We start from the raw sequence: 22040 nt of genomic DNA, 5'->3' as shown, positions 1-22040 counted from the left end.
CCATACTTTTCTTAAAAAAGACACAGGCACCCGCATGTTTATTGCAGCTCTATTCACAATAACCAAGACACGGAAACAACCCAAACGTCCATTGACAGATGATTGGATTAGGAAGATGTGGTATAAATACACAATGGAATACTACTCAGCCATAGAAAAGAACGAAATAATGCCATTTGCAGCAACATGGTTGGAACTAGAGACTCTCATACTGAGTGAAGTACGTCCGAAAGAGAAAGACAAATACCATATGATATCACTTATACCTGGAATCTAATGTACGGCACAAATGAGCCTTTCCACAGAAAAGAAAATCACGGACTTGCAGAATAGACTTGTGGTTGCCAAGGAGGGGGGGGAGGGAGTGGGGTGGATGGGGAGCTTGGGGTTAATAGATCCAAACTATTGCCTTTGGAATGGATTATCAATGAGATTCTGCTGTATAGCACTGGGAACTATGTCTAGTCACTTATGATGGAGCATGATAATGTGAGAAAAAAGAATGTATACATGTATGTGTAACTGGGTCACCATGCTGTACAGTAGAAAAAAATTGTATTGGGGAAATAAGTATTACAAATAATAATAATAATAAAAAAAAATTTGATCACCCAATCATTTATAAAAATATTTACTAGGTGCTAGAGAAAGAAATAAACCAGACATAGTTGCTGCCCTCAAGGAATCCATAGTCTAGTTTGAGAGTTGGACTCAAGGAAATAGTGTAAGGTGATAGGACAGAGAGAAAGCAAAGGTGGCTGTGGGAGCCAAGAATAGCATTCAATTCAGTGTTAAAAATTTCTCTTGTAAGTTCTTAGACTTTTGGCATTGATACCACCTTTTTTTTTTTTTTTTTTTTTTTAGAGCTGCACCCGTGGCATATGGAGGTTCCCAGGCTACAGCTGCCAGCCTGCACCACAGCAATGCGGGATCTGAGCCGCACTTGTGACTTACACCACAGCCCGCAGCAATGCTGGATCCTTAACCCAGTAAGCTAGGCCAGGGATCAAAAACACATCCTCATAGATCCTAATCGGGATCATTAACCGCTGAGCCACAAAGGGAACTCCTGATACCATTTGTTTTTTAATAAGTACTCAGGCATCAGCAATATGGTCGGGTGGGAGGCTTAAAATAACTGCATAAGAAAATCACTGGCTGCTCTAATCAGGGAATTGTGATAGGGTCCACGTTCCTGTCCAATGGGAAGAATCCGTTTTCAGCTTGGATGCCCATTAAAAAGTGATGCTGCCTGCCAAGAGCCAGTGGGAGGAAGTCAGAGTGGCTCCACGCACCATTGCCCACAGTGACCCATTTGGGGGAACTTGTGCTTCCAGTACTGACGCTTCTGGCCTCTGGATTAAGCAGTCCTGATTCAATAGAAGACACAGTAAATCTCACTAAATTTAGAGTTACAACTTCTGCCTGGTCATTTTCAGCCCACTGTGCAAGTGGACCAGCAGTCAAAAAAAGGAGTTGCCATCCTTAGAAGGCCAATGGACCCTGTTCTCCAGGAGGAAGTGAGACCACTCTTACATAATGGGGGCTTCGAGGTCGGTCCTCAGGCACAGGAGCATTTCTTGTTTCTTCCATGAACTTTAACTTTTAGTGGGCAATTAAAGCAACCCTAGCTTGATGAGGCATAGTGACCAGGGTATCCGAACCGTCAGGGATGAGGGTCTGGGTCATGCTAGAAGGAAATCCATCTAGACCAACTGAAGTGACAGAATGTGAAGGAAAGAGGTTGGAATATAGGATGGGAGGCAGAAGAGAGAGAAGATGAGTGTCACTGGTGGCTTTGGGACTGACTGCGGCAACTGGGGCAGTAGTTAATCCTTTGCTTAGACATTCTCCCTGGGAGTTCCCCTCATGACTCAGTGGAAACGAATCTGACTGGCATCAATGAGGTTGTGGGTTCGATCCCTGGCCTCGCTCAGTGGGTTAAGGATCCGGCGTTGCTGTGACTGTGGTGTAGGTCAGCAGCTGCCGCTCTGATTCGATCCCTAGCCTAGGAACTTCCATATGCCATGGGTGTGGACCTAAAAAGACAAAAAAAAAAAAAAAAGAATTTTCCCCTGAAATTGTGACTAATCAGAATCCTGGAAACCCTATGTCCAAATGGAGCAAACTTTTTGTGATAAGTATATGATGTAAGAGGTTCAAGGCTTAGACTGTGAAGTAGACACAGCTGGTGGTCTATCCTCCAGCAGCTGAGCGTTAGCTGCTAACACCTCACACACATACATCCCAAAATAGAGGCATAATGGCCCTGGCTCTTGTTGCCTTTTGGGAGGCGGGGAGGGAGCACGAGAGTAACGTTACAAGCAGAGCAAACCAACCACTGGGTACTAAGCCATCTAAGCTTAGATGCCAGCTTTTGATTGCGGAACGTGGTAAAGCCAGCTGTCTGGCGTCTAGAGACCCCGAGAGCCCATGAAAGTTGCATCTTCTCCTGCAAGAAAAGAGCATCACCAGTCCTCCTGGTAAACTGAATATGTGCAGGCAGCCTCTGGCCTGGATCTTGCTAGATAATACAAACGAAGCTCCTGGAATAATTTTCAAAGACTCCTGTCCTACTCCCATCATTATCTCATTAATCCTCTCCAAACCTCTATGAGCTGGGCAAATTATGCTCCATTGTTTACAGCTGGAGGAACTCAGACTGGGAGAGGTTAAGTAATTTACCGAAGGTGACAGAGTTAAAATATATTAGAACTGGTATTCAAAGCCCAGACTTGTCCCTTTGGACCCCACGCTCTTAGCCACGATAGAGCAGTTAGAACACAGGCTGGGGAACAAAGTCCTTGATCAGCCCAGCAGCTCTGATGTTAAGCATGAGCATCAGGGTAAGTCATTTCACTTCTCTGGACCCCAGTTTCCGCCTCTTAGCTGCCTGCCTCCCCTGGCTGTTCGGGGGACTGGATGGAATAATGTCAATAAAAGCTGCCCCATTGATTGTCAAGTTCTGGAACCCATGAGGGCCGATAACAACATTGTTCTCATTATCAGCAAATCCCAGAGGCAAGTCCCCTCCCAACACCTGCTCTAGGAGGGGCCAAGAGGTTGATCCTGGGTGGCTGGGTGGGGCTGAGTGCCCCCAAAGGAGCCCCATCTTGAGGGAGAGGGCCCCAGCAGGCCTGGCTGAAAGGAGGGTTAATAAGCTACAGCCTAGCACCTACCTGCTTCTCTCCTGCCAGGCCAGGTTGGAAGACACAAAGAAGACACCACAGGAGACACCAAGGTAGACGGGGCTTGGCAGGTGAGTGGGCTGGGGATGAAGTGCCAAAGCCCAGCAAAGACCAGAGTGGGGAGATGGGGCAAGGATGGTGGGGGGGCGCGGTTTAGAACCAGGGCCAGGGATCAGGAAGATGGGCTGGGTGTATACAAGAGGCAGGCAACCAGGATCCAGGTTGGCTGTGCACCTGTGGGCTGTGGGACCTTGGACCACACATCCTGGCAGGTCTGTGTGCTCAGAGGTGGGATTCACATCATCCTGGCCAAGTCCTTCCCACAGGAAGGCAAGGCTGATGACAGCAATAATAATGAAAACACCAACAGACTTCGAGTTCTTACCTGTTCTGGGCTCTTGTGTAGCATTGTCTAAGCATTCTTTCCACAAGAACTCACAACAAACCCTGGCCATCACAGATGAGGGAAATGAGCTCAGAGAGGGGAGAGCGACTGGTCCAAGGTCACGCAACTGCAGGTAGGAGCTGGGATTGGAATCCAGCCCTTTCCGACTCACAGGTGCACACACTTGACCACTAAGGCCCACAGGACGTGATGAAGGGCAAGTCCCTGGCTGGCAACAGGTGCTCACTAGGCGGGAGAGCCTTCATCCTCTCCCTATGGGGCACGGACCCTGTGACATGCGCTCTGCCAAGCCCGGGGGCGGGGGGACACCCCAGAAAGAGTTCATGGAATTAGAACCCCCTTAGAGATCTTTTCCTCCAAACCCCTCACTGTACAGGTAAGAAAACCAAGGCTCAGGGGCCCAAAGTCTCAGCAAGCACGTGGGAGAGCTGGTCCAGGAGCCGGGCCCCGTGGTTGCCTCTCCTTTACAGCAGGCTGCCTCCTGAACAGCCTCCGCTCTCACCCCCCACCGGCTGTGGCCTTGAACAAGGGCCTGTCCTCCAACCCTCAGATCCTCATTTGCTAAAGGCCACAGCCACGCCCGGGTGGCGCTGGATGAAGGGCAGGGGGGACGTACCTGAAGTGCAGCACCAGGTCAGACACGTGCTGATCGGCTTTGCTGTCCTTGCCTGTCCCCACCTGCCCGGTCACCAGCTCGTAGACAGTCAGTCCCAACAGGGAGCACGCGTGGGGCAAGTTCTGTGCCCTGGGAAGCAGTGCCCTTAGGCCGTGAGCCCAGGCTGTGTCACTCAGGTATAGTGTGCAATTCAAAGCAAACCAAGAGCCTGTGACACAGGTGTGAGCAAGTCCAGCCACGTGTGGCTAGTTCCTCTGATGGGCTCGAGGAATGGGCTTTGAAAGAGCAAAGGTGAAATTCTTTGGGGATGTATTTGTGGTGTCCCTTCTTGGCTGGTGACCCGGCATGCCTTGGATGGCGCAGTGCCACCTGGCAATGAAAAGCCATGTGCCACCTCTCCACTGTGGCCTCACATCCCTACCTCCATCTGCAAAGCAGTAGGACAGAGCAGGGGGGAGAGGGAAGCTCAACTTGATGGCTCCCCAGGGAGTCCTCTGGCCTCAGCTCTCTGTGTTTCTGCCCCTTGGATCCTCCATTTTGCCTCCCCCGGGCCTGGCAGCCGTGACTGCCTCTCTGAGGGCAGAAATGTCCAGGGCAATGCAGTTTGCATTCCTTCGGGTGTGAGGAAAAACCTGGTGACCACGCTATTTGGAGTGGGGTTCTACCTAACTGAGGGTAAACCTTTTAAAATGGAGACCATCAGGTCACGCTCTTGCCAGGTCCTGGGGGTGGCCTCTGAGGTTCTCTTCCAAGGAGCACACACGCGGGCTGGTTGTCTCTTCCCCGCTCATTTCAGACAAAGCACTGGCCAGTCACCACTTCCAAATCTAGAAACCAGGCCTCATGATCCAAATCAATCACAGAGCAAAACCTGTACATTTTTAAAAGGTGGTGAAGACGGGTGGTGGAGGGGAATCTGGCTGGAAGTGAAGATTCAAAAAACCCTTTTTTTCTAGTCTGATATTCCATGATTCTAGGACCTGAGAAGTGTTTTTTACCTAGTTTGTTTTGCATTTGTTTTAGAAAAGAAAGAAGGTTGCTGTCATTCCTAGGAATTCAAAGGGAAACCCCTTGTGAAATCACTAGGGTTCAAACAGCAGTGATGCAGATATAAACATGAAGCTGCCTGAACTGCTCATCAGAGACTCCCCCTGAAGTAGGGATGAGCCCGAATCGCCTCGGCTCAAGCCCAGAAGCCCCCCTGTTGATCCCAGCGCAGTTAGCAAACAACCTCTGATATAGGGGTTCTTGCCTTTGGGCAGCTATAGCTTTTGGTTCCCTGGGTCCTTTCCAGCAACAAGAGGTCTCATGACAGCTCCTTGTGGCTTCTTCTGAGCTGGTATTGGAGGAGCCAACAGCAGAATGGGCATCAAAAAATGAAACAGCATCCCCACTGGGCTGTGGCAGCCAGGAGGAAGGAAGGTGGCAGATGCAGGATGCACCCTCAATGGGGGGGGAGATACATCTGCTTGGACTCCAAAAGAGAGAGAGTTGTCCTGCTGAAGGCATTTGTCCCTCTCATCGATGCCACATGAGTGGGAGAGCACCCGGAGAATTCAGCAGGGAGAGAGGCAGGTGGAGCTGCTGCACCTGCAAAATGAGAGGGGGGCCATTCACTGGGTCTTGAGTAGCCTGAGCAGCAGCACGTGGCAGAAAACCTGAGAAAAATCAGCCCTTCCTAGTGAGGTGGTGATAGTGATGTTACTTTAAATAAGAAAAAACAAAACAAAACAAAAACAATAACATAGGAATATAAGAGCTCATCTAAGACCTGACGCCCAAAAGATAGTGTGGGACTTGGAGCAGAGACGAGACAGAAATTCTTTCAATGCACTTATCACAGTTGTAACTAGATAATTAACTGTGTTATTAGCTGCTAAAAATATCATCCTTCTACTAGAATTGAAGCCCTGTAAAGACAGAGGCCTCATATGCCCTGTTTACCGTGTACACTGTAGCTACTTACTAAACACCTGATGGAAGAAAGAAGGAGTAAACTGTAGGTTAAGATAGAAGAATTTATCTTGGATGGTTCCAGTCCTCTAGGGATTTGGATTGCAATAATTGTAGATGGGACTATGCAGAAATCTCCTTGCAAACTCCTGTTTTATCCAGTTTCCAGATGATCTGGTTGCCTGTTGCCCTGGCATGTAGTTCTGTTCCACCATGGATGCCACAGCCTGTAATGGATCAAAAGACTCTTCACCTGTCTTCTACCTGGTGGGCATCCCTACTCTCCAGGGGTCCCTCTTCCTCCCTGTCTTCTTCATCTTCTTGTTTTTCTACCTGCTCATCCTGGTGGGTAACACCCTGATCCTGGTGGCTGTGCTGACAGAGCCCAGACTCCATAAACCCATGTACTTCTTCCTGATCAACCTCTCAGCCCTGGACATCCTCTTCACCACATCCACTGTCCCCAAGATGCTGTCCCTCCTCTTGCTTGGGGACCACGTCCTCAGCTTCCCCGCCTGCTTCCTGCAGATGTACCTCTTCCACAGCTTCTCCTGCGCCGAAGCCTTCATCCTGGTGGTCATGGCCTATGACCGCTACGTGGCTATCTGCCGGCCCCTGCACTACCCTGTGCACATGACCCCGCAGACCAATGCTGCCCTGGCGGCCAGTGCCTGGCTCACTGCCCTCCTTCTGCCCATCCCAGCAGTGGCACAGACCTCCCACATGGCTTTTGCCAGCACTGTTTACATCTACCACTGCTTCTGTGACCACCTGGCTGTGGTCCAGGCCTCCTGCTCTGACACCACCCCCCAGACCCTCCTGGGCTTCTGCATCGCCATGGTCGTGTCCTTCCTGCCCCTCCTCCTGGTGCTTCTCTCCTACGCCCACATTGTGGCCTCGGTGCTTCGCATCAGCTCCCGAGAAGGACGCTCCAAAGCCTTCTCCACCTGCACCTCCCACCTGCTGGTGGTTGGCACCTACTACTCATCCATCGCCATAGCCTATGTGGCCTACAGGGCTGACCTGCCCCTCGACTTCCACATCATGGGCAACGTGGTGTATGCCATCCTCACACCTGTCCTCAACCCTCTCATCTACACCCTGAGAAACAAGGATGTCAAGGCAGCCATCACCAAAATCACATGTCCCCAGGAGCCAGGACATCCTGGGGGCCCTTGATCCTTAGATGTACTTAATTCTGTTCCCAGGATACCAGTGTGCTAAGAAGACAGAATGCCATCAATAAAGTTTCTTGGAAGTTCCTGTCGTGGCACAGTGGTAAACGAATCTGACTAGGAACCATGAGGTCTCGGGTTCAATCCCTGGCCTCGCTCAATGGGTTAATGATCCAGCGTTGCTGTGAGCTGTGGTGTAGGTTGTAGACATGGCTGGGATCCTGCGTTGCTGTGGCTGTGGTGTCGGCCGGCAGCTACAGCTTCGATTAGACCCCTAGCCTGGGAACCTTCATATGCCGCAGGTGTGGCCCTAAAAAGAAAAAAAAAAAAAGACCAAAAAAAAAAGTTTCTTGAAGGAAAGAATGACTTATAGCAGGGCCAAAAAATACACCATTGAGTCTTCCCTTTTCATTAATCATAGGCTAGGTAATAAAATCAATCCTTCTGTGGAAAGAAATAGAATAAATAAGATAAAATACAAAAACATCTCTGGTGGCCTAGTGGGTTAAGGATCTGGCATCGTCACTGGTGTGACTCGAGTTGTTGTCATGGTATGGGTTCAATCCCTGGCCCTGGAAATTCTGCATGCCATGGGTATGGCCAAAAATTTTTTTTTTTTGATCTTTTTGCCTTTTCTGTAGCTGCCGGCCTATGCCACAGCCACAGCAACACAGGATTTGAGCCAAGTCTGTGACCTACACCACAGCTCATGGCAATGCTGGATCCTTAACCCCCTAATCAAGGCCAGGGGTTGAACCAGCAACCTCATGGTTCGTAGTCAGATTCGTTAACCACTGAGCCACAATAGGAACTCCCCCCCCCCAATTTTTTAAAAATATATAAAGTCATATAAAATATGAAAGTATCTTTTTAAAAGTATTACATATATTTTTTAAAATATAATAAGGCTAAAAGGTAGTAAGATGGGAACACAGAGAGGTTAGTTATTGAGACATAGAGAGGCATATAGATCAATGAAACAGAATAAAGAGGCCCAAAGGAGACCCTTGAATATATGGGCAACCGATATATATGTTATGATATATAAATGACATCGCAGTTCAGTATCAAAGATGAATACATAATAAAGGATATTAGTACTATCAAGGCTCCAAATGTCAAAAATGAAATGGGTCTCTTACCTCAAAGAAACACAATCAATCTCAACCTAAGTATGAAAGGTGAAACTATGAAACTGTATAGAATATTATAATTCTGATTTGGGGAGGGGGAAATATTTCTTAAACAAGATTTTTTAAAAGGATCTAAACCTAGAGAAACAAGTATAAATTCAGCTGCTTTCAAATGTAAAATTTCTATTTATCAAAAACACCAAAAAAAAAGAGAGAGTGGAAAGTCAAGCTACAGAACAGAAGAAATTTTTTTGCAATGCATATAATCAACTAAAAGACTCAGGAGTCCTGGCCAGGATATTTAGAGATTCATTTCATATCAATTTTTTTAAACGGTAGTCAAGCCATTAGAAAAATGACCAAAAGAATTCACAAGAAGGAATAAATGTCCAATACGTATAAGAAAATGTGCCCAACTTCTTTAGTAGAAGGAAAAGCAAAAATTACAACAGTTACCACTAGAAACCTCTCGCTTCCACTAGAAATAGTTAGCACTAGAAACCAAATGTCAGTCTGATGATACCCAGGTTGGCAAGGATATGGGTTGATGGGGCACTCATACATTGAGAGTGGGAAAGGTTTTTTGTTTCTTTGCTTTTTCTTTTCATGGCTGCTCCTGCAGCATATGGAAGGTCCCAGGTTAGGGGAAGAATCAGAGCTGCAGCTGCTGACGTATGCCACAGCCGCAGCAACACCAGGTCTGAGCTGCATCCACAACCTACACCAAAGCCTGGGGCAATGCTGGATCTTTAACCCACTGAGCAAGGCCAGGGATGAACCCATCCTCATGGACGCTATGTTGGCTTCTTAACCCACTGAGCCATGACAGGGACTCCGAGAGTGGGAATGTTAATTGGCACAGACAGATACTTTGGAAAATAGTTTATCACTGTCTTATAATGTTGAAGACATACATGCTCTGTGATCTAGCACAGCAGCATTTCTTTAATTTGTGAAATGTTCATAAAAAGTAACACTACATATACCAAGAAAATATGAAGGAGGAGTTCCCGTTGTGGCACAGTGGAAACGAAAATGACTAGGAACCATGAGGTTTCGGGTTCGATCCCAGGCCTCGCTCAGCAGGTTAAGGATCTGGTGTTGCCATAAGCTGTGGTGTAGTTCGCAGACACGGCTTGGCTCTAGCGTTGCTGTGGCATAGGCCGGTGGCTACAGCTCCGATTAGATCCCTGGCCTGGGAACCTCCATATGCCTCGGGTGCGGCCCTAAAAAGAAATAAAAGACAAAAAAAAGAAAAAAGAAAAAAGAAAAGAAAGAAAAGAAGGAATTAGGTATACATGTGCCATAGCGGAATCTCACATAGTGCTGGGTGAAATAATCACAACTCAGTTATACAAAACTCAGGCAAAACTAAACTGCATTTTTGATCAATACATACAGATGTAATTAACTATGAAGAAAAGAGAAGGCATATTTATTTAAAAGTCAGAATCACAGTTATTTCTGCAGGTGAGGAAGAGGTTTGTAATCAGAGAGGGCTACCAAGGGGTTTATGGGGTGAGGTCAAAATTTTGGTCTCCCCTGAGTAATAGTGACATGGTATATTCTTTATGATGAGACTCTATACTTAGGCTTTGCTGTGAGCTGTGGTGCAGGTCGCAGGCGGAGATGCTGTGGGACTTCTCTCCTGATTGGCTGGAGTGACAATAGGAGGCGGTACCGGTGAATTTAAAGGAGAAGGTGTGAAAAAGTGTAGAAGAGGAGACAAGGGAACAAAGCAGGAACATATAGGACGACTGCCTGCCAGCATTAAAGTCTTATTTGAGTGAGGTTTATTGTCTGCAGAGCCTTCTTGTGTTAAACTCAGATACATCGGGAAAATACTTAAAATCGATTTCATTTTTACCTAAAAGAGCAGTTCTCCTCCTGAGTTATAGTATGTGACTACCTGTCCTAATGTTACTGATTCTTCCCAGTGGAGTTTTTTTTTTTCTTTTTTTTTTTAAGACTAAGCTTTGGGGCAATCACATAAGCCAAATTGTTGTATCTGCAGAGATGATCTGATTTTTTTTTTTTTAAATCGACCCTCACAAATGGCTGCCTAAGCTTCTTGTCAGAAAAATCAAATCTGTCAGCTAAATGACATAAGGTGTCTTTTATGTGTTACGTGCACATATCATGAGCCTACTATGTGCTATATTTTATAGCTCAGTGTTACTGGGAGAGGAAGGAAGAAGAAAGAGATAAAAATAAATTCCAAGATTTCAAAAGCAACTTTAAAATACTTCTAAACTTAATTAGAATATTGAGCTCTAAAACTGACTTTAGTTGTCACTTAAGTGAAAACATTTTTGCAGCCATGAAATTTTGGTTACATTTTAAGAACGATATTTATGTAATACCATTTTTCTGAACTGTTTTTTTTTATATTCTTGATGATAGACAAAATATTCTTATTTTCTGCTTTCTATTTGTATTCTAAATAGTATGGTTCACTTTAATTTCTTGTATCTTCCCCTTAAGTTTGCTTCAAATATATTCCCAGAATCATTTGCACTCACCCTGTCTAGTGTCACCTTTGAAGACTTCATTATTTCTAAATTAACTTTGGGAGTTCCCGTCGTGGCGCAGTGGTTAACAAATCCGACTAGGAACCATGAGGTTGAGGGTTCGGTCCCTGCCCTTGCTCAGTGGGTTAACGATCCAGCGTTGCCGTGAGCTGTGGTGTAGGTTGCAGACACGGCTCGGATCCAGCGTTGCTGTGGCTCTGGCTTAGGCTGGCGGCTACAGCTCCGATTAGACTCCTAGCCGGGGAACCTCCATATGCCGCGGGAGCGGCCTAAAGAAATAGCAAAAAGCCAAAAAAAAAAAAAAAACTAAATTAACTTTGTTTTGTTCTAAGCAGTGCATGTTTTAAATAACCTGCCCACTTTTCCTAAGCTGGGTCACCAAATGCTACACCCACAACATGTGGAAAGTGAACAGCACCCTCCTAAACAACCAGTGGGTCACAAAAGTAACCAAAGACAAAGCAGAACATATTTTGAGATGAATGAAGACGAAAGCACAATGTGCTGAAACTTATGAGATGCAGCAAACGAGAGTGCTTAGAGGGAAATTTATAGCTGTAAATAATATTTATGTTAAAAAGGAAGATAGCTCTCAAACGAATAACCCATTTTTTAACTTTAAGAAATGAGACGAGAAAAGCAAACTAAAGGAGTTCCCGGCGTGGCTCAGTGGTAATGAATCCAACTAGTTTCCATGAGGATGTGGCTGTGGCCAGCAGCTACAGCTCCAATTTGACCCCTAGCCTGGGAACGTCCATATGCCCTGGGGTTTGGACCTTAAAAAGACAAAAAAAAAAAGAAAAAAAAAAGAAAGAAAGAAAAAAGAAAAGCAAACTGAACTCAAAGCAATCAGCAGGCATGAAATTATGATAAAGATGAGAGTGGAAATAAATGGAAAGAGTAGAAAAACAATAGAGAAAACAGAAGCAAAATTGGCTCTTTGAATGTATCAACAGAACTGACAAACCTTTAGCAAGATGGACGAAGGAAAAGGAAAGACCTAATTAATAAAATCAGTAGGATGCAACGTTGTCTCTATGAGGATTTGGGTTCGATCCCTGGCCTTGCTTGGTGGGTTGAAGATCCTGCATTGCTGTGGCTGTGGCGTAGACCAGCAGCTGCAGCTCCAATTTGACCCATAGCCTCGGAACTTCCATATGTCACAGATGCGGCCGAAAGAAAGGAAGAAAGAAAGAAAGGGAGTTCCCGTTAAGAAAGGGAATTCAGCTGGTTAAGAACCTGACATAGTCTTGTGAGGATTCGAGTTCAACATCTGGCCTGATCAGTGGGTTAAGGATTCAGGTGTTGCCATAAGCTGTGGCGTGGGTCACAGATGTTCTTGGATCTGGCGTAGCTGTGGCTGTCGTGTAGCCTGGCAGCTGCAGCTCCGATATGACCCCTAGCCTGGGAACTTCCATATGCCTCAAGTGCAGGTGTGAAAAGAAAAAGAAAAGAAAAAAAATGAAAGAAAGGACATGATCTCTGATTACAGAGACATAGAAATGATAAGAGACTGCCACATAACATCTGAAACAAAAAGCTGAGTTTATCCCTTAAGCATGGAAATGTTTCGTTTGTGGCACAGTTTATTTCCGAGCAACACAGGGAGCTGACCTCATAGGGCTGTGGAAAATCTGGAGATTAAGGGTTGGTGGACTTTTAGGAGGAGGAGTGTCTAGAGACTGGTTTGCCTTTAGCTCTGGAAGTGTGGGTACAGCAGTGAAGCGGCTGCTGGGTGGCTGGCTTTCAGCAGTGTGTGTACTGATGCGAAGTTGTCATTGAGTGATGAAACAGGTTTAAAAAAAGTTCTGATGACTATTTGTCACCATGGCTACGGAGGAGCCAGTCATTTCCTAGAAGTATGGGAACATTTTTATGCTCAGAGGTAATGAAATAAATCATATTTTATCCCATAATGGTATAATGGTAAGTCTTAGAATGTTGGCTTTTGACAAGGAAATCTCAGCCAACTCTTAACTCTCCTATTGAGGTTCATTTTCTTTAGTAAAACCAAACAAAATTAGAAACCTGAAAGGACTCGAGGTCTCGGTTTTTGTTGGGTATCTCCAACTCAACTGCAATTCTACCAACTGTTGTACTCCAAGTGGATTCTTCTGGCCCAAGTCCCCAAGTCTCTTAATTAGTTTTATCCATAACACACCAGAAAGTCTTTAGTCATCCTCGTGTTGCTGACAGCTGGGTCTGGATGGTCCTTAAGGAGTTCTGTAGTCTCTGAGAGACAGAAAACAGATCAAAAGAATTCACCTGTTGTGTGGATTGTTATCTGCTGATTCTGCAGAATTCTTTGCCTTTAACTTAAGAATGATTATATCTTCTCCCCCAGAAACACCTCTAGCATTTACATTTATGATCTGGAAGCAAAGATCCATAGACACAAATGTATTCCAAATGCGAAGTTCTCTCTTCCATCAGAGGGAGTAGGTCTGGAGAGGAGATGGCCCATATAGCGCTTGTTTGCTATTCAAAGGAATGTCGGAACCACCTTCAGCTCCATGGTGAAGTTCATTAGAGCACGAGGAGCAGCTACAGCCTCTGCTGTACCAGTTTCTGCTTTACATGAAGTTTGACACTCAGCTGCCAATGGCTTAGTATCCTCGCATCCTACACTTGTAAGTCTACAGTCAGATCTGCTATGGAAGTCTCTTCTCTGGGCTGAAATGAATCGTTCATGCCTGGTTTCTCCCGGTTCTGGGCAGCAGCCTCAGGCACTGGGGTAACAATGTCATCCCCGTCATTGCTGTGGCTCAGCGTGCTCAGAGCCTCTGGGGTTGAAGCTTGGACTGTCCCGGGACAGGCATATACACACAGATTTTATTTTATCTTATTTTCTTCTTTTATGTATTGCATTTTAGGGTCATGCCCACAGCATATGGAAGTTCCCAGGCTAGGGAGCGAATTGGAGCTACAGCTGCCGGCCTGCACCACAGCTACAGCAACGCCAGATTCTTAGGGATCGAACCCACAACCTCATGGGTCCTAGTCAAGTTCGTTAACCACAGAGCCATGAAGGAAACTCCAACACATACGGATTTTAGAATCTGCTTACCTCTTGGCCCAGAATTCCTACTTCTAAGGATCTATCTCAGAGAAATATTTGGGTATATATGTCCCCAAATACATGTTAAGAGGATGTTAATTATAATATTATTCATAATAGCAATAACTGGATACAACTTAAATGTCTGTCATCAGGGAAATTACTACACAAATTATGTCATGTCCACGCCATCAAATACCAAATATCAGATAAAAGAATAAAGTAGATCAGATAGACGATTCCAAGGCTTGGTTTCTTTCTTTCGTTTTTCTCTCAATTTAATTTAATTTTTATTTTACTTCAGCGTATGCTAGATTTACAATGTTGTGTTAGTTTCAAGTGTCCAGCAAAGTGGTTTAGTTATACGTATATTCAATCTTTTTCAGATTCTTTTCCCATAGTGGTTATCACAGAATTTGAGTGAAGTTCCCTGTGCCAGACAGTAGGTTTTTGTTGATTATATATTTAATATGTAGTAATGTGTATATTTCAAAACATTAGGTTAGAATATAATGGGATAAGTACAAAATGATTCAAGATATGCTAAAAGCAAAACAAAGCAAAACCACACACACGCACATGTTTAGAAAAGGTCTGACATGAACACACCAGTTCAGTAACAGTGATTTCCTCTGAGGAAGGAAGGAGAAAAATGGGGAAGGGCTGGTGTGAAAACTTCCACTTTTACAAAAGAAAGCTCTGGATTGATGAAAATACTTTACCAGGGGATCTATCTGTTACTTGTGAAATTTTAAAAATCACTTAAATTTTGTACATGTTACTGAAGGAATGACAGAGTCAGAAATAGAGAGCTATGGAGACAAAGGAAGCATCAGGAAGCCGAGGCAGGAACCATCTGTGACTTGACCTTGGCCTTGGGGCACAGACCTCCGCCTCACATATAACAGCACTAGTTCTATTCAATCATGCAGCAGGTTTTTCCTATTTGGGTTGACTGAAATAACTGCTCTTTTTAATTGAATGTTTATCATGAAATCTTACCAATAGCCCATTACACTCTTTTTACAGATAAGGAAGAAAGGCTCAGTGAGGGAAGGGATTTGTCCAAGGTGACATAACTGGAAAGAATTCAGATCACAGCCACAATGTGCTGCTTGCTAAGCTGCTGAACCCGTCCAAATCCCAGTTCTGCCACCAGCCATTTGCACGACTTTAAGTCCCCCAGTCACTCGTTGGACCTTGGCCAAGCCACTTCTCTAGATCACAGTTGCCTCAAATGTCAAACACTAGGAATAAACCTAATGGCTGTTGTGAGACCAGACAGGCCAGCAGGAAGCAAACTGCTTCATTAGTGATAAAGTTCCGGGACTCAGGAGGGTGGTTAATGATGCTGTTTTCATCCTCTGCAAAGCCCCGAGCCAAGTCCCCTGCTCCATCCTGGGAAGTTGCTCCCAGCTGGCAGGGACAGGGTCCCATAGGAGAGTCGACTTAACAAAGAGCGCCCCAGCAGGCCCTGGCTCTGAGGTTTAATGGGCCGTGACTCAACCCCAACCTGGCTCTCCCCCCAGGGCCAAGCTGATGACTCCACAGATGGCACCAAGCTGAATCGGGCGGGTCAGGTGAGCAGGGCTAGGGAGGGAGTATCTGCGTGGCTGAGGGAGGCCTGGGGCAGGCAGAGCCATGCAGAGGAGCCTGGGAGCGCCCCCCCCCCCCATGTGTGAACCTCAGGGTCCCCATCTGCACACAATGTCAGATTGTGTGACTGTGGGTCAGCGACCCCAGCAGGACAGACAGGGATGAGCGGTCACAAACCAAGAGCCCGATGGTATGGTTAGAGTTTGTCACAAGGAAGCCAGGCCCATGACAGGTAAAGAAATGAGACTATTGACTGAGGCCTCTGCCAACACTGAGCCACAGATGGGGGACCTGCAGTTCAGAGACAGATAATGGAAGGTGGTGGGGCCAGCGTGGAAACCCAGGTCTTTCTCACTCCAGTTAAGGAGCCCAAACTCTGTAATTCACACATGTCCTGCTCCTCTTCTGTGGGAACAGCACAAGTTAGGGGAACTATGAGAGAATGGCATGGATTTGGGAATTGCAATGACGTGTAATGGCACAAAGACTAAGGAATCAAGCATGCAACAGGAGCTTCACAAATGGGAGAACCTCACTCTCCCTTCTTAGAGGCTTGGGCCACAAGACATCCATCTCTGACCCCTCACTGGGCCACTCAAAAATGTGTACTGAGGAGTTCCCACTGAGGCTCGGCGAAATCAATCTGACTAGTATCTGTGAGGACACACGTTCAATCCCTGGCCTCGCTCAGTGGGTTGAAGATTCAGTGTGGCCATGAGCTGTGGTGTAGGTTGCATATCCGGCCTGGATCTGGCGTTGCTGTGGCCGTGGTGTAGGCCCGGCGGCTACAGCTCTGATTCGACCCCTACCCTGGGAACCTCCATATGCCACAGGTGTGGCCCTAAAAAAAAAGACAAAAAAAAAGTGTGCTGAGTTGGGAGAGACGTTTCAGATGGGAAAAATGAGTCTCAGAGGCCCGAAGTCACAGCAAGTGAATGGCAGAGCTGGCCCAGAAGCCAAGATGGACTCAGTCCTTTGCAACAGCCTGGCTCCAGAACAGTCACTGCTCTCAACCCTCACCATGCTTGAACAAGGCTCTGCTCTTCTCCAGCCCCCAGCTTCTCATTGTTGAAGGGGTGTACCTGCTCCCTGGCAGGGTGGGATGATGGGAGGAGAAATATACAGTGTTGGGGTGGATGTTTGGTAATTGGTCTTTCTGTCCTTCTCTATCCCCCACCAGCACTGTAATTGGCTCATAGATGACCCTGACCAAGGAAATGGTCTTATAACAACATTTAGTGTCCTTAAGCCCTGAAAGCATCCCCCTGGAGTCCCTTTGCGGAGCACAGGGTTAGGGATCTGGCATTGTCACTGGGGTAGCTTGGGTTGCTGCTGTGGTGTGGGTTTGACTCTTGACCCAGGAACTTCTACAGGCCAAGGGCTTGGCCAAAAAAAGCCTCAAAAACAAACCATCAAAAGCCCTCTATAATGTGGATTCAAAATAAAATCATTTAATTAAGGCAAAAAAAAAAAAAAGAAAGAAATGTAAAGTCTAGAACATTTCTGATTTTTACCATGATGCTACACCAATGCTTTTTAAAAGATGTGGAATTCTAAAGTCTTTCCAAAACATTTTTTGGTGCCCCCATCTGTCTAATGCCCTAAGCACGTACTTTGTTTGTCTGTTGCATAGGCCCATTCTGCCCAATAGACGTTTAGAGAAGGGAAGTGCTTCAGTGCCTTTGGGGTGAGCAAATAAACCTCAACTCCATGGTCTGACTTGTGGCCCCGAGTAGGTGGAGCAGCCTGGGCTTATTGATGAATTGTCCCCAGGCTCAAGGTGATAATCCTGCCCAGACGCTAGTTTAGTTCTGGTTCTGTCACCACTGACTGTGTGACTTTGGGGAAATTATAGCCCACATCTGAGCCCCCCTGTTGTATTCCTAATCCGTATAAGAAAAGGATTAGACTAAAACTATTTCTTGCTAATGACCCTTTCATTCCAATTTTATGATTCAGTAACAAAACAAAGCCAGTTGGGAAAGCTGCATTCAGGCTCCTGCCTCTGGAGCACCAGGGTCCTGAAAACGGTGGTGGTGGATTATTAAACAGAAACAATCAGTCTCCATTACAGCCCCTGCAAATGCTGGCTGTCTGATGGAGCCGTAGACACAAGACAACCCAGTGTGATCAGTGATGACAAAGAAAAGTGCAGGAACCCAGAAAAGAGACCCCCAAGCCAGGGGGACAAAGGCCTCGCGGAGGAGGGAAGGATGAGGCAAGAGCAAGGAGTGGCCATTTGATAAGAGTAAGGAGAAACAAAGCTGAAGAGAGGGTAAGGAATCAGCTTCGCTCATGAAAAATCCTTATGAACACTGGGTGGGAACCAGGACACTGGGTTAAAGACCACCTTTGCTATGAACTTAAGGGCTGACCGTGAAAAGACACTCTGTTTCCAGACTTCAAATTCAGACCCCTTAATAGAAATGGGCCAGGAGTTCCTGTTGTGGCTCAGGGGTTAAGACCCGACATTGTCTCTGTGAGGATGCGGGTTTGATTCCTGGCCTTGCTCAGTGTGTTGAGGATCTGTTGTTGCCACAAGCTGTAGCATAAGCCTCAGCTGCAGCTCCAATTTGACCTGTAGCCTGGGAATTTCCATTTGCCACAGGTGCAGCAGAAAGAAAAAGAAAGAAAGAAAGAAAGAAAGAAAGAAAGAAAGAAAGAAAGAAAGAAAGAAAGAAAGAAAGAAAGAAAGAAAGAAAGAAAGAAAGAAAGAAAGAAAGAAAGAAAAGAAAGGAAGGAAGAAAGGAGGGAGGGAAGGAGGGAAGGAAGAAAGAAAGAAAGAAATGGGCCAGAGGAGGGAGGAGGAGGTGTACGACTGGACTTGATAGCTCTGAATTTCTGCCCCTCAAACCCCACCTCAGCTTAACTCAGTGACATTCAATCCAAAATTGACTTTTTTCTAACAACGTGCAGGAAAATGTGATCAAGAGTTGGTTGTAAGTAATTATGCTTATACTTAACTAGAGAGTAAATATAGAATTCTCATTCCAGAATCCTTTGTTTCTGTGGTTTCCAAATATTCCAGTGTCCAGATGTTCCAGTTGCCCATCTTGCAAAAATCCAGTTCTGTCTCACCATGGAGGCCACAACTTGTAATGGATCAGTGGGTGGCTCACCAGTCTTCTACCTGGTGGGCCTCCCCTCTCTTCCAGAGTCCCTCTTCCTCCCTGTGTTTTTTATTTTCCTCCTCTTCTATCTTCTCATCCTTACGGGTAATACCCTGATCCTGGTGGCCGTGGTGACAGAGCCCAGACTCCATAAACCCATGTACTTCTTCCTGATCAACCTCTCAGCCCTGGACATCCTCTTCACCACAACCACTGTCCCCAAGATGCTGTCCCTCCTCTTGCTTGGGGACCACGTCCTCAGCTTTACTTCCTGCTTATTGCAGATGTACCTCTTCCAAAGCTTTACCTGCTCTGAAGCCTTCATCCTGGTGGTCATGGCCTATGACCGCTACGTGGCTATCTGCCGGCCCCTGCACTACCCTGTGCACATGACCCCGCAGACCAATGCTGCCCTGGCGGCCAGTGCCTGGCTCACCGCCCTCCTTCTGCCCATCCCAGCAGTGGCACAGACCTCCCACATGGCATATGACAACATTGCTCGAATCTACCACTGCTTCTGTGATCATCTGGCTCTAGTTCAGGCCTCCTGCTCTGACACCACCCCCCAGACCCTCATGGGCTTCTGCATCGCCATGGTCGTGTCCTTCCTGCCCCTTCTCCTGGTGCTTCTCTCCTATGCCCACATTGTGGCCTCAGTGCTTCGCATCAGCTCCCGAGAAGGACGCTCCAAAGCCTTCTCCACCTGCACCTCCCACCTGCTGGTGGTTGGCACCTACTACTCATCCATTGCCATAGCCTATGTGGCCTACAGGGCTGACCTGCCCCTTGACTTCCACATCGTGGGCAACGTGGTGTATGCTATTCTCACACCAATCCTCAATCCTCTCATCTACACTCTAAGAAACAAGGATGTCAAGGCAGCCATCACCAAAATCACATGTCTCAAGACCCGACCTGGGATAGGAGACTTTGACCTTTAGATGTGGCTAATTCTGCTCTCAGGATACCAAGTAACAGTGTCCAGCACAGACTGGAACAGAATAAATAATCTTGAATGTATAGATTAATGAATGTGTGGTAGGAAGAGAAAATTCAGTTGAGCAGATGGCTTCAAAAGTTGTCAGGATTTCCCATCGTGGCTCAGTGGAAACAAATCTGACTAGCATCCATGAGGATGCAGGTTTGATCCCTGGCCTCACTGGGTGGGTTAAAGAGTGTTGCCATGAGCTGTGACGTAGGTTGCAGATGTGGCTTGGATCCCAAGTTGCTGTGGCTGTGGTGTAGGCCAGTGGCTGTAGCTCCAACTGGACCCCTAGCCTGGGAACCTCCATATGACATAGGTGTGGCCTTAAAATAAATAAATAAATAAATAAAAAGTGGTTGTCATATCTTGGTCCGAGGCTTTCGTCCAGTACAATGGAATAATGTTAATCTTTACATAACATCTTGATTTGTTGTATAAGAATTTCACTACTTCATAATTCAAAAAGCCTTTTATTTATTTATTTTAAATTACTCAAATGAATTTATCACATCTGTAGTTGTATAATGATCATAACAATCTGATTTCACAGGATTTCCATCCCACAGCCCAAGCACATCCCCCCACCCCCCAAACTGTCTCCTCTGGAGACCTTAAGTTTTTCAATGTCTGTGAGTCAGCATCTGTTCTGCAAAGAAGTTCAGTCTGTCCTTTTTTCATATTCCCCATGTCAGTGAAAGCATTGGATGTTGGTGTCTCATTGTATGGCTGACTTCACTTAGCATGATAGTTTCTACGTCCATCCATGTTGCTAAAAATGCTGGTATTTCGTTCCTTTTAATGGCTGAGTAATATTCCACTGTGTATATGTACCACATCTTCTGGATCCACTCCTCTATCAATGGACATTTAGGTTGTCTCCATGTTTTGGCTATTGTAAACAGTGCTGCAATGAACATTGGAGTACATGTGTCTTTGCGAGTCATAGTTTTCTCTGGATAGATGCCCAGGAGTGGGATTGCTGGATCAAATGGTAGTTCTATTTTCAGTTTTCTGAGGAATCTCCATACTGCTTTCCACAGTGGTTGCACCAATTTACAGTCCCACCAACAGTGTACTAGTGTTCCTTTTTCCCCACACCCTCTCCAGCACTTATTGTTTGTAGACTTTTTGATGGCGGCCATTCTGGCTGGTGTAAGGTGGTACCTCAGAGTGGTTTTGATTTGCATTTCTCTAATAATGAGTGATTTGAACATCTTTTCATGTGTTTTTTTGGCCATTTGTATGTCTTCTTTGGAGAACTGTCTGTTTAGATCTTCTGCCCATTTTTGGATGGGGTTGTTTGTTTTTTTGGTATGGAGCGGTAGGAGGAGTTTATAAATTTTGGAGATTAATCCCTTGTCCGTCGAATCACTTTCAAAGATTTTCTCCCATTCTGTGAGTTGTCTTTTCATGTTGTTTAGGGTTTCCTTTGCTGTGCAGAAACTTTTCGGTTTGGTTATGTCCCATTTGTTTATTTTTCTTTTTGTTGTCAATACTCTAAGAGGTGGATCTGAGGAGATGTTGCTGTGGTTGATGTCAGAGAGTGTTTGGCCTATGTTTTCCTTTAAGAGTTTTATAGTGTCTGGCCTTATATCTAGGTCTTTAATCCATTTTGAGTTTATTTTTGTGTATGGTGTCAAAAAGCCTTTTCTAAAAAATATCTGCATGGCAAAAAAATATTTATAAGCAAAGTCAAGTAACAAAAGACTTACATCACAGGGAAAGGTCAAATATTCACAATAGATGAAGAGTTCCTAAAATTTTAGAGGAAAAAAAGTCTAACTTTCCAATATAAAAATGGCCAAAATATGTGAAAAGACAGATTATAAAAAATTGCAGTGGTCTTTAAACAATGAAAAAGTATTCAGTCTACTGTATTAGAAATACTGTGTAAAGAATTTAAATTAAAGCTTTGCTAAAATGTCATTTTTCACATCATCAGATTAGCAAAAATCCAGTATCTTGGCAATATGTGTGTAGAAAATCAGCACTCTCACCAGTTGCTTGTGAGTAGCGTGCTGCTATAAGACCCACCAAGAGTGTATATGCACTTACTCTTTGACCCAACAATCTCATTTCTAGGATTCTATCTCAAAGACACACTGACAAGGATTCATTAGGCTACTCATTCCTCAAAAGGGGACTGGTCTGGAAAATTTTTTTCATTTTCCCTAAGAATCCCCAAACGTGCCATGTTTTCTCATATCACTGCTTCATGCATCCATCCATTCACCCACTTGTGTATCCACTAAACATTTATGTATCCTCTTCTTTCTACAAGATACTGCT

At 45.5% G+C, this 22040-nt stretch overlaps 2 protein-coding genes across 2 annotated transcripts; both read left to right on the top strand.

Moving 5' to 3' along the window:
* Positions 1-6376: 6376 nt before the first annotated feature.
* LOC125112056 (olfactory receptor 2AT4-like) lies at positions 6377-7342 on the top strand. The gene has a single exon (XM_047754317.1). It carries the CDS (start codon positions 6377-6379, stop codon positions 7340-7342), a length of 966 nt encoding a protein of 321 aa, XP_047610273.1.
* Positions 7343-18735: 11393 nt separating this feature from the next.
* Positions 18736-19700, top strand: LOC125111993 (olfactory receptor 2AT4-like). The gene is given in 2 exon segments (XM_047754216.1): positions 18736-19662; positions 19665-19700. Coding segments are annotated over 2 exon segments (963 nt in total).
* The last annotated feature ends 2340 nt before the right edge of the window (positions 19701-22040 follow it).

The sequence above is a fragment of the Phacochoerus africanus genome, chromosome 11 (assembly GCF_016906955.1).
Source record: "Phacochoerus africanus isolate WHEZ1 chromosome 11, ROS_Pafr_v1, whole genome shotgun sequence".
In the NCBI taxonomy this organism is placed as follows: domain Eukaryota; kingdom Metazoa; phylum Chordata; class Mammalia; order Artiodactyla; family Suidae; genus Phacochoerus; species Phacochoerus africanus.
This window is presented reverse-complemented; position numbering and strand designations above follow the sequence as displayed.